The sequence below is a fragment of the Meleagris gallopavo genome, chromosome 6 (genome assembly GCF_905368555.1).
Source record: "Meleagris gallopavo chromosome 6, MGAL_WU_HG_1.1, whole genome shotgun sequence".
In the NCBI taxonomy this organism is placed as follows: Eukaryota; Metazoa; Chordata; class Aves; order Galliformes; family Phasianidae; genus Meleagris; species Meleagris gallopavo.
In genome coordinates this window covers 17,548,357-17,563,482 of record NC_139409.1, presented here as the reverse complement: position 1 = coordinate 17,563,482, position 15,126 = coordinate 17,548,357, and the positions used below count along the sequence as shown (strand labels likewise).

Sequence of the window (15,126 nt, the reverse complement as noted above, 5' to 3'; positions counted from 1 at the left end):
TTCCGAACACGTTCGCAGATTGAGCTACTGCATAAAAACTGCCGCCCAGTGAGGAGCAGTTAAATCAATCTTTCAATGAACAGCGTTTTATTTATTTTAATTGTAAAGTATCATATGAGGAATGCAATCTGATGTACGAAACCCCATCCTTTGAATTTCTCTAACAAATATTTTTAATAGAGAAAATCTGCACAATTCAGTTAGAAAAAAGGTTCTGTACGCTTAAGATTATACTGTAAGTTAATATTAAATGTATGATTGTATTTTAGAATGTGCTATCCGATATGAATTGTTCTTGTTGAAGAATTTCTCACAAGTTTAATGTACTAAAAGTCAAATTTTTTTCTTAATGTAATTTTCCTGTTTAACAGTAACAAAAGACAATATAAAAATGCCACTTCAAACAAACAGATACAACGATTTAAATAACTGATTTGGCACACCAAATGTGGACGAATAAAGATACTTTCTGTAGGTGTCACTAAACTTTAAGTTACAGTTTTAAATTTTATATATATATATATATATATTTCTTCTTTATGACATAGTAAGTTTGAATGGCATGAAACAAAGGAGAAACTTTTGTTCAGGAACCAGCAAATGTTCTGAGCCATTATATTCGTGCATGAATTGATTCAGTGAATTGTAAAGTAGCTGTAATTGTTTTCTCTATCCTCTTTGTTTTCCTCGATGCAATAGATTTTTGTGTGCAGGAGGAGTGCGTGTTGCAGGCTGTTTGTCTACTATTGATTTTATAACAATTTTTATTTACTAGTGTCAGGTGCTGTCAGCGCTAAGCCAAATAGCAAAGCATTCAGTGGATCTTGCAGAGTTGGTGGTTGAAGCAGAAATTTTCCCAGTTGTGCTCACATGCCTGAAGGACTCGGATGAATATGTCAAGAAAAATGGTGCAACTTTAATTAGAGAGATAGCAAAGCATTCGCCTGAGGTAAAACCTTGAAAATGCAAATACAAGGTCATATCATTAGATTTTACACTTTAAATAAAATACAGGATTATTCTGTCATTTGCTTTTTGAAAGGGAGGGCAAATGGCTGTTTGGCATATTCATTGGAAAAATATGGAAATGCTTGCTGATATTATGAGATGTGTATTGAATATGAATTGGCTTAGGAAAATTGGGAATCGCATAAAATGCACCTGGCTATTTCATTCCATGAGATATCAGTGCAGAGAGGGAGTTTTAGGCTGACAGTACTGTCAGTGTCAGATATTAAAAATACCACAAGTAAAGCCTCACTGAAGTCGTGATAGCAGCTTATAAATGACACGAGCGTGTTGCGACAATAACAGACGGTGTGTGTCTTTCTGAAAAAATCTTTGAGGGAGTGCTCGTATCACATTTCATTTATTTTTCCAATAAGAATGAAACTCAAAAATTCCCTCATTTATTGTTAAACTGGTGATAGTTTTTTCCTATTAGCTTGAGTTTTTTATCGGATTCTCAGCATTTGCAGTCTTTTTGCCAATAACAGGTACAGAAAGGTTGTGAGGATCAGCAAAGCAAATGCAAAATGCAAAAAATAAATAATTAGAACTACATTAATCTGTCAAATCACAGAGTCATTTAACAGGCTCTAAATATGAGTATGGAAAGAAATGCAAGCAATGTATTTGTGAAATACACTAGTGCTGAACACAACCATCGTAATACTAGCTTAACAGCCGAGAATTGTTTAAACATGAGATTTGCAGCCTGCTTGTGTCTGTGCAGTAGTACTGTACATCTCTGCACATGCGTGAGCCCAGATGTAGAGCTTGGCCGTCACTGGCTGTAGTTAGCTGCCATGTGAATGCTTTTTCCTAAGCAATAACTTTACATTTCATGTAGCTGTGTCACGAATAAAGCAATTTCCTTATAAAAGGCTCCAAGGTAAGAGTGGATTTTTCCTATTAGAAATCAGCTGGACTGGAAATCCACATGCCTTCAACTTTTGTTTATGCTATTGCAACTCTTGAGCAGGTGTTACTTTTACTTTGGAATCTTTACAGAGATGTGGTACAGACCCAACAACGTAGAAAGAAATAATCATAATATGGAATTCTGTTAATTTATATGCATTGTTGATACCGTATATTCTCTACTGCTGTCCCTTAAGTGATGTGAGAAGCAATGCCACTTGGAATGAAACATGTCACATAGCTTAATGTACACAGCAAACATCACAGACTATGGACATGATTATCATTTATAAGCAAGGCTATATAATTGGGCATTTTGGAGAAAAGTCCATTGCTCCCTGGATGTGTCCTTTAGATATACAGTGTTAACAGTTGATGAAGCCCAAGTTGGTTTTGGGCAACCATGACAGCTGTCTTTGGATTCATGCCTCGGTGTGGGGGAGGAGGATCACAAAGGCTTTAATGCTGCTGAGGTTATCTATAGAACACAGGTGAGAGGAGGTATGGGCTTTTCCTTCTTTCCTTGCACAGAACACATGTTGCTGGCTTGGAGAACAAATGTGCAACAGTATGAAAGAGCGTCTGGCTCAGTAGTTGTGTCTTCAAGGTCAATTGTGTATTTGGCTGTCATTTGCATGGTTCTTTCGTGTAACTGTATAAGTTGTTTTGTATAATAATGCAGTTGTATAGCATGGAATGACATTTTCAACATCAGAAATTCAGAATCCTGATTTCCTTGCAGTAAAGTGAATCAAAATCAGGGTAGCAAAACAGTTTAGTTCCTGAGGACTTTATGCTTCACTCAGTGCTTAACAATCAGTATGATACATCAGTCTTATCCTGGTTTTATTTTCTAAATCAGGAGGAATACATATAAAGACTTTTATAATGTGGTGCTTTATGGTTGTTGATACTTCGCAGTATCTAATCTGTTCTGTTTATCTTTACAGCTTTCACAGTTTATAGTAAATGCAGGTGGAGTTGCTGCTGTGATTGATTGTATTGGCAGCTGCAAAGGGACTGTCAGACTGCCTGGCATCATGATGCTTGGTTATGTAGCAGCTCATTCAGAGAACCTGTCAATGGCAGTTATTGTCTCCAAGGTTAGCTATCACTTTGCCTTCTTCCTATAATTCTTCAGTGGTGTTCTGAGAAAGAGATACAAATTAACCTAGGCAGAGCATGTGTTTTGTGACAGTATTATATACTTGCTGTTGATTAATGCACTTTCTTGTAATATTGCTGCTGCAATGTCTGAGATTATATGGTAGCTTGATCGGAGTTAGTCCTTATGAAGCTGAACCTTTTGTAAAATGACCTGGATTCATTTCTGAACATCTATTTGTATTCTACTACATTATTTTTCTGTGTTGCAAGTGAATGAAGACAAAAGTAAGTCAGAGAATTTCTATGGTTTGTTTCGTCACAAATGAATATTTGTGGCTACGTCAAAACTCCTTCTGAAACAAGAATGTTTAATGGCAGATTCTTTATTGCACTAGCATAACTGTTAGAATAGTCTTGCAACCAAAATCTTCAGAGTTGCAAAGACTTCAGTTTCTGAAATGTAGCATAGTTTGATTTGATTGTGCAAGTCATATTTCAAATGAGATAAACTATACGTTTTCAGGTTTAGATAAGTTCTGCTGGGCATTGGGATAGAAGGATGATGTAGTAGGGATATTTGCAATATGTGCAATAGGTGAAATTAGTGCCTGACGTAATATTCTAATGTGAATGATGCTAATGACAGGAGGAAGTAATTTCACTGGGCACTGTTGGTCCATTTTCATGCAGGCAGGTTGAGGAAGGTGATTCTCCCACTCTGATGAGACCCCAGTGACAGTAATGTGTTCAACTGTGGAGCCTTTAGCATGAGGAATATACAGACCTGTTACAGTGGCTTCAGAGGAGACAATGAGGATGCTGAGAGGGCAGGAGCACCTCTCCAGTGAAGGCGGGCTGAGGGAGCTGGAATTGCTCGGGCAGATCTCATTGCAGCCTTCTAGTACCTAAAGGGATTCTACAGGAAAGCTGGAGAGGGAATCTTTATCAAGGAGTGCAGTGATAAAACAAGTGGAAATGATTTTAAATTAAAAGAGAGTAGATCTAGATTTGATATTTGGAAGAAATTATTTTCTCAGAGAGTGGTGAGGTGCTGGCACAGCTGTGGATGCTCCATCCCTGGAGGTGTTCAAGGCCCGGTTGGGTAGGGCTTTGAGCAAGTGTACCTGCCCATGATAGGGAACTGGAGCTAGATTATCTTTAATATTCCTTCCAAGCCAAATCATTCTATGGTTTAAAATTTACCATATGAATAGAGACAACTAAGCAATAAAAACTGAGGAACGGAAGTGTTTTCTGATAGAAATGCAAGTTAAAAAATGAAAATTGTACAACTTAACATCCATATGTGCACAGAGAGGGTGGGTGTGATCAAAAAATTCTCTTCTGCATTTGAAGACAGAAGAAATGGTCTTTTGGCTTGCTCTTTGTGGAGATCCACCTTCTGTAGGTGTGCCCATGTCTCACCCCTGTAAAGGATGCCTAGTATGCTTCTGCTTTTAAATTCTTAATCATGATGAATCCAGGCTTATGTTCAAGAGGAAGCACCTATGTGTTAAATTTTTGAAAAGTAATGATTGCTACTGTAACTGAATGAGAGTGCAGTAAGGCTTTGTAGGGATCTGTGCAAACATCTGAAATGAAATATTTCAACAAATGATCCACAGAAGAAGCCTGAATAAACCTGAATCCCGTTTAAGAATATTCCTTCAGGGGAAACTAAGCTTTTTTGAGAGATGCATAATGCGAAAGGTAACGCTTGGTAAACTGGGACCATTTGCAAGCTATACACCTAATATGTTATAGCTCCATATGGCTGTACTAAGTGCTAGAAAAAATGAATATCAAAAAGTGACTTTGTGGGTCATACAGACAAACACTTCAGTGTGGTCTTCTGCTGCAACACTGTGAGGAAAGAGACACTCGAGTCCTTTGCAATATTAAGAAGTAGAAGGTGGAACACTGATGGAACAAAAGTTGTGATTCTATCTGTATTGCAAGTGCATATTTTTCCATTGTCTGTATTTGAGAAGAATCTTGAAAAAAAACAAAGGGAGTGCAGAAGAGGCCATAGATGATCCAGAGGATGGAAGAAAAAGTACTTCTAGTTAGAGATTTAGTAGCCTTGCCCCACCTAAAGTAATGTGAAGTGGTGATATCTGTTGAAGCATCCTGGACATAAAATACTGGCTACTGAACAGCTCCATAATCTGTGGAGAAAGGATAAAGATTGTGACCCCTTTTCCACAAGAACTTCAGTAACTGCTAGAAGTGAGTGAGGTATTCTTCACATCAAGCACTGAAACCTTTTTTGGAAGATATTGGATGCATCAAACATGAACTGCTCAACTCAAGCAGACTTTAGTCTTAGTATCGCCTGAATTGTGTGATGCATTCCTTTTTGTCCCTTAAAGTCTGTTAGCTTAAATGGACACAATATTGAATCTGTCTCTCTCATTGTTTAACTAAATTTGTAAAGATTTATTCAAAATTCTTGCTAGTCATGATGATGTAAAGATGTGACAACAAATGGCAATCATTCTCTTATAGCTTATATTATAGGAAGAGTGTTAATAGAGAAACATTTTCTAACAGTCTGTATCAGTTTAAAGGCAGTGCTTTTGGTTACTGCTACAGGGAATACCACCACTGTGTACCTGTTTGTTAGAAGAACAAGAAGATCATATTAAGGCAGCAGCTGCGTGGGCCTTGGGACAGATTGGCAGACATACTCCTGAGCATGCACGTGCTGTAGCAGTAACAAATGTGCTAGCCACACTGCTTTCTTTGTATATGGACACACGCAGTTCAGAAGATCTTCAGCTGAAAGCAAGTATATTCGAAGTATATGCAGTATGAGATATTCAATGTAACCGACATATCTAAGTGCTTAAAAACCATACATGGTATGTGTTTTTACTGATATTCAATAAGTTATGGATTTCCTGTGCCTGAAGGCTGTGTATCGTTTATTAGGACTGATTGGCCCTAATGGGTATGTGTATGGTGCATACCCAATCATATGATACAACCACAGCAGTGTAATCTTTCATTTTCTTCCTACTTTAGATCAGAGTTGTGTGTACTCACAAATACTGTTATTTCCTACAAGTGACTAATTGTCTACCTTTTTTTCTCAAGTATGGGCTCTTGTATGAAGTGTTATAGAGCTCATAGTAGATTTGCTTACATTTTTATTATTGTAATAAAACTGTAACGAGTACTCAAAGTACTCTTCTCTTGAAAACGTGACTGTTCCTGTTTAGGGCCTTAATTCCATTGGAGCTAGTAAAGCTGGACTTTGATAAAGGGTAGTTTTGGGTGACAGTAAATGAACTGACTGAATAGTATAATATGACAGGATATGTTCTTCCAGGTTGTACTGTGCCTCTTTACAGTCCACCAAAGTACAACAAATCTCAGGTCTGTAAGATACGATGACAACTTCTGTATTGCTGTTTTCAGTGCTCACAAAAATATCAAGACAAAATTAGCTGTACCTAGAATCTGACCCAGTGAGGTCATTACTGCTTCTTGTAGCCAGCACTGAGTCTGTCTCACTGTTCCTGTTCCTTTCTGCCTGGATGGTAATGCATTTTGCTACCCCACACCAGCAGGCTCTCCCAATAAGCCAGTTGTAAAATACAATCTTTTAAACTGTATTTTGATTTAGCTTTCTTATTACGTTGAAGTACTTCAATTTACTTAAAGGGTCTACTCTTGCTTCCATTGTAGCCAAAGTAAAATTGCCATTACTTTGACCGTAGATAACTTAATAATAATATGAGGCACCATAGGTTTTGAAGCTTAATAAATCTAAGTAGAAAATTGATTCTTCATTAAGTGACTTGATGGACATAATATTTTTTATTTAAAAGATGCACTTTGAGAATTCTGATCCATTTGCTTTTTTTGCTTAGACTTCAGAGATATGTTTCATGAATTCTTGTTTTCATTGATGTCTCACTGTAGAAATTTTATTTTGCATTTCAATAGACTAAAAGAGCCTTAAAGAACATCCTTCAGAAATGCACTTATCTTCCAGCACTTGAACCATTGCTGCACGATGCCCCTCCCAACATTATGAAACACATTGTTGGGCAGTTTAGCAAGGTAAGAAAGGCTCTGCTTGATGAGTAATCACTTTCCATTTATCAAGAGAGTTATCATTCTAAATAAGAAGCATCTATAAAGGTCTTATTTGTTGTCTCAGGACCCTCAAGCTTCCCCTGTAGAAGCAGTTTGGAGCTTTGTTGCCTGTTAAAGATGGATATGGTTTAACTGGAACCTTCTATAGTTCATCCTAAGACAGTGGGAAAACAGTTAATTGCAAGCAAGGTGGTTTTTTTCTTCTTTGCCTCTTGAAATGAAGCAAAATACTAACTCACATGCAAATATTTTCACTGAGCCAAAGTATTATGTAAGTCCCAGTTACATCTGTTTTAGACGAACTGCAAGCTGTCTGTCCAGGAGTGGCTTAAGTTGGGTGTTTTACATTAGAGTATGAAGACCTCACCATTCTCATCTCCATTAAAAATTGCAGTTGCTTACTGTTAATTACATTATTAAGTACAATGTGCAAAGAGAAATGCAGTTTGATCAAAATGCAATCAAAATATTTCATTGCAATATCAAAATATTACATTTGCAATATAATGCAATATAATCAGAATTCCAGTGTCTGTTTTGATCACCAGCAATTGAAAGCCTTGTTTAACGGTAGACCTTTCTTTTGTGCAATACCGTGCAATGTAATCTATTAGCAGGGGGTACCAGATTCTCTTGGTGAGGTGTTCTTTTTGAAAATGACCAAGCAAAACACTTCTGATTAGCAATCAGTTCCTTTTATCAAAGATCTGGAAGTGCCATTGTTTGTAGTGTGTGCTGGAGATTTAGTCAGAATCCAGTACCTTTGCTTCTGTGTGCTGACTTGGAACTGTTAAAGAGTTGAGTGCGTAGTAATTGGTTACCCAGTTATACATTTGAATGTTGTTTGCTGTTGAAGCAGTTTTGTACCCTTCATATCAGCTGATGTTTTGTTTAATTTTTCTTCTGCATTGTATTAAACAAACTGTACTTGTCTAGCATTTGTTCTTCTAAAGTATACATTTAAAATTAAGTCCTTTGCACTAAAAGCTTTTTTCTCTCCTATACCACAACTTAGGAATTTCCTATTTTTAAACCTGAGATGCATTGTCTCTGTTTGCTTATTTATAGCACAGTATTCCAAGCTGTGCTTCAGGATGGGATGCTATTTGTTTTTGGTGCTGGACTGTGTCATTTTAGTATCGCCCTTTCTATGGTCTTTGCAATTCTGTGCTGTCTCAGTTTGGACTGGAAGATGGAAAGACTGGGTCTCTGAGGTTAGTCTATCTTTAGAGCTTCTTCCAAGAGACTTTTCTGCTGTCTTATCCAGCCTGGGAACCACAGTGTGGAGGCAGAAGGCAGAGGGAAAGGGCCAGATCCTGTCTCCTTGCTAGTTCTTCCTTGGCAGTTCTTGTAGGAGGAATGTGGAAACAGTCACTTCGGAGTTCCCAGTTGTTCCCAACATTTGTATGGAACAAGTAGGGAGAAGTGTCTATGCAGCCTTGTGTTTTCCTTACCAGTCTTTTGCAGATTTTTGCAGCTTAGAGGGACCAGAGGAGTGAAGGCTGTTTGCCTGCATGCCTGCCAGAAATCTCATCCTTATTTTCTTTGTCTTTTAGGCAATCCCTTCCTCCTTCAAGGCTCGTGTTTTACACTGACACACAATCAAATTTATGGCTTGATTTGTCCCATTAGTGAAGGCTTACAAAAAGCTTTTGCCCCCATAGTATGTAGCTCTCAGAGTTGGCTTTAAACCTATCTAGTTTTGCTGACATTAACATCTTGGATTATCCTTTTTTTTTAAATTTATTTTTAAAATAATTTTTATTTTTATTCCTGCAGGCCTGTGGGCCAGCAGACTACATGCTGTCGCTCTCCGTCGCCTGGCCCAGCCCCCACCTCCCTCTCTTTCGTCCTCTGGACAGAGCTGCATATTGGCATTACTCAGGGAGTGCAGAATGTATTGTCTGATCGTTTCTGCTTCTCATCCCCTTTGGCTGCAGAAACTTCACATTTTTGCTTTGTGTGTGTATGTGTGTGTAAAAAGGCTTCCATGGCTACACAGTGTGTTGTAGGATTTTAATATCCAGGAATTTAATAGTAGCATGTAATGCTTCGAGGCTGCATTGTTCACTTGCAACAATTCTCAGTATTGTCTTCACGCAATAATCTATACTAGATCATTATAATGATATAAAATTCTGCTCTACAATTAAACTGTGGGAATTGACATAAAAGACCCGAATAACTTGGTTTAAGTGGAACAAATGCTGTTATTATTCCATGTTAGTGTTCTGTTTTTATTATCTGTTTAATCTCCACAATCATCTTGTCTCTGTAGGGATAATTCAAGAAATATTATTTATGTAACGATAAATGTTCAATTCGCTATTTTTATCTGTTATGTATTAAAGTACATGTTAAATTATGCTTTAACAATAAAGGGCTGGTTTATGATACTTGCTGTATAACCGTGTTAAGATACAGAAGTCGTTACAGATGTTGTATCTCTAATGTGCTCCGTTTTATCTGTCCCCTGAATTAAAACAAGTTAGCAATATTTGAGGCTAGTAGCACAGAGGTTGCTTTAATAGAGTACATATTTTTAATATACTTCTCTGTGTAGGTGTTACCACATGACAGTAAAGCACGTCGTCTCTTTGTAACAACTGGTGGGCTTAAAAAGGTTCAAGAAATAAAAGCAGAACCTGGGTCACTTCTTCAGGAGTATATCAACACTATTAACAACTGCTATCCAGAGGAAATAGTAAGGTAGGGAAAATAAAAAAAAATAGTACATATATAACGTGAAATGTTCTTAATAGAAGCAGCACAAAATGAGGATTTAAAATATTAATTGAACTCCCACATGATTTTAGTTTTCAATAGAACAGTCTAACATTTGGTTAAATGCCCCAGTGGTATGCACAAATGTTAGAGATATACTTCTGAACACTTTCTATTTTCTGATTGGTTTTGGATTAGGTTTCTTTGTCTGTAAACAAAGCCCAAATAATGAGGCTGTTGCAGGAAATGGGGAAGAGTTAGTCCTGCACTACCCAGCCAAACTCTGAGGCTTCAGCACAGTCACTCAGAGATACAAATACCTACGGCAAGTTTAGTTTATCTTAGTAACTTATGTTTGGTTTCTCAGATATCGGTGAATTTTTGCTTACACCCTTAACTTCCCTAAGAGCCTGGCTGAATACTAGAATATTCAGATGCTCCTTTGAAACTTTCTCTGATGTACAGAGGGTCCAGAGGCTCTCCTACAGTTGCTCTGTCCGCAGCTGCCCTTCCTCCCCCAGCCTCATCATGAGGCTTAAGTGAAATATAAAAGGACCATACACCAGCTGTCTGCACCAAGTTGAACTTTGCCCTTAATGAATACAGAAACACTATTAAATAGCTTACAGTCAAAATGTCACTATCCTAAATTGTAATAAGGAGGTAAATGCCCTCCTAGATTCTAAATATCCATTCACCAGTCCTTCACTCCATCAACACATCAAAAGGATGTTGTACTCATGCACTCCCTCTACAGGCTCTGAAAATCTGCATCATCAATTTTAATTATAGCAAAGGAGATCTTTAGCTAATAGCAGCTACAGTCATGCAAAATGGAGCCCTGTTTGTATCCACGAAGAAAAGCCAGTAGCTATCAAACGGGTAAAAGTGAAATCATAAAGGAACATTATTCTACAGCTACTGATACTTCAGAGGGAAAGAGGATGTTTATATGTCTCTGGATATAATCAATGTTTCCTTGTCCAACTATTTTATTTTTGTGTAAATGAAACAAAATTACTCGTGTAGACTGGGACATAACAAAGAAAAGGGCCTTTCCAGCATCTCTTGCGTGCATCTTATTGCTAATGGATGGCGGTTTCTGCTGCCCAAGCCACAGCTGCTACAATAGACATCAGCTCTGGGGTTGTTTTGGAGCCCTATTATTTCAAGCTGTTTGCAGTCCATATATGATAATAGCACATTGACAAGTTACCTGTACAGTTGGAGAACTAATTTGAGTTCTTTTAAAATTTTAAAAAGTTTCATTGTACAGAATCATCTAGGAAGTCAGCAAGATAAATGGATCTTTGTTTAATTTGAATGTGTTGGAGTTTTTTTACTTGAGTACATTTTAGGCATAGTGCATGGAAACGTTCCCTTGTCCTTATAGTTAAAGCTTCCAGGGTTCAGAGGTGGCAATTTAACATGTCTGCAAAACAAGAAATGTACCGTGATTTATGTTTGTAGAGTAACACAGTAATAATTTTCACATACTCTTAACCTGGAAAACAAAAACTAAATGCAGCTTTGATGATGCTTGCATACTGGAGGCATGTAGTTGGCCCATTGTGGAAAACTGAGTGACAGCAGGACAGTAATGGCACTCATGAAAGCATTCTACTTTCATGAGAACTTACTGGAGAACCTCTGTAACAGACAGAAAGTCATTGTGATTTTTTTTGTTGTTGTTATTCCATAATGCCTCTTGAAGTGATGTAGACTTCACATTAGCTTTGGTGTGTACGGTTATGTTTCACAAACAGCAGTAGACTATTGTTCTCTGTTAGCCTACGGTTCTGTGTAAACTCATGCCATTTTATTAAAGGCCATCATTTCAACAAAAGTTAGCATCCGCACTTCCCAGAAACGGCAATGCTTATGGCTGCTGAACCTGTCCAAAAACTAGTCACTTGCCTATATGCCCTAAAAGAAGCCAAACATTTTTTGAAAACCTGACTTCCAAGTATAAATGATACCGTAAGTTGAAAAGCAAGCTCTTACAGCACTGTCAGAGAATAACTATTTAATGCCAGGACTTTTTCCTGATCGATAGAAATATGAATAGTTTCATTACTTAGCACAGAACATGCTTTGTAGTCTAATGCACAAACAATATGTTTCTCTTTCAGGTATTATTCCCTGGATATTCTGAGATGCTTCTGGAACGGGTGGAAAATTACCAACCAGTTTTATAAACTTCAATTTTTATTAGAGCTGTATTTCACGTTTACGCTTTTATGGCTGTAATACAAATACAGCTGCTGAAACTCTTGTTAGGTTTTGAAATCTTCTGCTGTTTGAACCACAGCAAGACCTCAGTATTTCCAGCAAGCTGTGTTTTGTTCTTTATAAAAATGTTGCTAAGTTTTTGTTCCTATTTGTTTTTCTCTAACTTTATGATCAGACGCTGCAGCATATATCAGTGGAATTTCATGCAAGGGTGTTGATTTATCACAGAAGCTTTTTTAGAATCAGTCATTTCCTTTTCCTTCCACAAGAAAGGCTTGTTATTATCTCATTCAAATTTTATCCTTCTCAGCACTTTATCAATTTTCCCCCTTTTGTCTTTGCATATTGTTTAGAGCTTCCCAAGCTTGATGAGGGGGAGGAAAAAGATGTCCCCTCTGCCTTTTCTAAGTATAGAATTCATTCTATGCTGAGGTTTTTTTTTCCTCACCACTACCTTTTGGAAAGTGATGTGATTTTTGCATCCCAAGACACATTAGTAGCTGCTAAATAGAGAAATAATCAGATCTGATGATGATAAAAGGGCTGTATTCTGCATGCTATAATAGTGTCGTGATCCTGGCATGCTAAATAGTACATCTGCAAAATTTCTTCTAATACAGGCAAGATTTGCTATGGAGGGAAGCAGCAATACATTGTTTAGTGTGTGTGTGTGTCATTGTTCCTATCGGAAAGGATAGAGTGAACTCAGACTTCCCACAGATACAAAAGGAGAGAAAGGACTCTGTGAGGTTCTGCCCCATTTGGGTTGGCAGTACCTGGGCCTCTCAGGAAGAGAGGAAAATTGTTTGGCTTCAGGAACGCTGTTAGCAAAGTTTTGAGCACATCCAGGGGAAAACTGAGGATAGTTGAGTTCCACTGAATTGAGTGGTGAGACTTAAGACTGCTCAGTAATTTCTCTTCAAGAGATGAAGTTGCTGCAGAATTGGGTTGAAACACATTTGGAACTTAGTCTTGAACTTGCAAATTATGTCGGCATGGAAATTATTGGAGGTATGAGCTTTTTTGTATACAACATCCTGAAAATACTTTTGCCTTCTTACGTAGAGTAAAAAAACTTTCTACATTCTACTTACTCTGCTGGTGTACTGTAGCAACAGAAACATGGAACAGCATACAAACCCTACAGGATTCAGCAAGTAATAGGTAATTGTGATTCATCATTTTTTGTTCTTCTAGCCATTTTCCTCTTCTAAGTACGCAGCAGGTTTTTTTTTTTTTTTTTTTTTTTTCCTTATTTGTTTGCTTTTCTTCTTTTCTTTTTCTTTCCCAGAGAGTAATATGCAGTGTTTCTGGGATGGGATGTCGAAATTCTGGCAGCTGCAAGGGAATCCAATACATAAAAACCCCTGCAGAAGAAATTTGTCTACTTTCTTAAACATATTAGCTGAATGGGTTTATAAAACAAGGATAGCATCTTCTGTTACTTGTAAAACAGGAGCTAAGTCTTAATGCAGTTGGAAATGATTTAGAGTGAGTTTTCCTTGCCAAATTCCAAATTACTATGTTCTTGTCGGCATATTTTTCATTGGTTCACAAAAACATTGGTGGACTATCTTCTGCTAAGGTTTACTTCTACAGAGGGCTGTGCTCGTGGTGCGAGGCAGTTGGTGCTCTCGGACTAGTTTGAGGAGAAGCAGTGGCTGCTCAATAGCTGGCTGTATGGAGCATAACTGAGATGGAAACTGTTGGTGTCACGACTGCTGATACATAAACCACACCAGCTGGGTTCTTGCTTTAGCCTGCACTAGAATGAACAGCTTTGGAACTGACTAACCTTTTCCTTTTTGGTATTTATATTTTGACATTAATAATGTTACAATACTGGTGGGAAAAAAATCATTAGGTACATTAAGAAGATTGTTGTAATACTCAATGAATTTTCTTAAATGCATTATGGATATTTAAAAATCAAATCTTAAAAATTCTTTGAAAGAAAATGTCATGCAAGGACTTCCAGAGAGTCCTGAAGGATCTGAAGGCTTTGTTTTCCCTAGCAGGGGAGAAATACTGCAGAAAGCTGAATGCAGTGCAGCTGGGAGGTTGGGTAGGCATTCAGATGTGTACCCATAGCTGCATCGCATGTTTGGGTGTGCGTGCACAGCACACGATGCTAATGGGTGTGTTTTGTGTGGGAAGAGCATAGAGGCTTCAGTTCCCTGACAAACGTTACACCATAATGATTCCACTGGGTTAAATTTCAGTGCCTAAACCCTTTGTCCACAGTCTTCTCACATTTTTTTCTGATTCCTGACAATGGAAATGATTGCAAAAGGCAAACCTTCAAAGCAATCTGATTTTGCAGTGCACAGTCTCAATCAGACCTAGCATAAATCCCTCTTTATGCCAGTTATGCAGTTCTGTCCTAGGCCAGAGGAGCTATAAGGCCTCTCGTTGCAGGTCTCCCTCCTTGATGATGCCACATCCCATTAGGCCCTGGCTGAGCCAAGATCCCTCTTTGGAGAAGCCATCAGCTCTCCTTTGCTGGCAGGCTGTTTCCCTGCATGGTAGTACACCCTGGGGCTGGAGGCTTCCCAGGCAGTACACATCTGCATAAGGCAGATCGAGGCCTTTCGTACAGAATTATCACTAATTTGTGGTTTAGGTTTTCTTTACTAGAGCAAGAGTTGCTTTTTTTTCTTGGAGTGTTTCACAGGCTCTGATGTATAATGTTTCTGTTCTATCCTCTTGTTTGTCTTAAGTCATCATCTAAAACTATATTAATGTGTGTAATTGCTACTCTGGCAAGCTTCAAGTGTGTACCATTCGTCTCAATTTCATAGAATAAAATGTAGATTTGCATTTTAATTTGTTGTGTAAATGCTGTTTTCATGCTAGTCTGTGACTGAGATGTTAAAGAAAATGAAGAACAGAGTCATTTTGCAGCTGAGCCTGACACCACCTCTGGGCGTTTGTCTCAGCATACCACTCAGCAGTGCCTAAATTTCTCCTTCTGAGCTTAGAGACACACAAAGATTTTAAGTAAGAGTCTCTCTGGCAGAGGTAGCTTATTAA

General features: G+C 37.9%; 1 protein-coding gene across 4 annotated transcripts in view; it reads left to right on the top strand.

The window, feature by feature from the left end:
* Positions 1-14,919, top strand: part of SPAG6 (sperm associated antigen 6) — a 35,252-nt gene extending 20,333 nt beyond the window's left edge. Inside the window, exons 6-11 of one of the 4 annotated variants that reach the window (XM_085227277.1) lie at positions 776-949; positions 2,874-3,026; positions 5,626-5,817; positions 6,985-7,101; positions 9,701-9,841; positions 11,994-14,919. In XM_085227277.1, the coding sequence (XP_085083403.1) occupies positions 776-949; positions 2,874-3,026; positions 5,626-5,817; positions 6,985-7,101; positions 9,701-9,841; positions 11,994-12,059 (843 nt within the window). In that variant the 3' untranslated portion in view covers positions 12,060-14,919. Of the gene's footprint in view, positions 1-775; positions 950-2,873; positions 3,027-5,625; positions 5,818-6,984; positions 7,102-8,916; positions 9,546-9,700 lie in introns of those variants that run through there. The other 3 variants (XM_085227275.1, XM_085227274.1, XM_085227276.1) reach the window with 3 other exon arrangements.
* Positions 14,920-15,126: the final 207 nt, after the last annotated feature.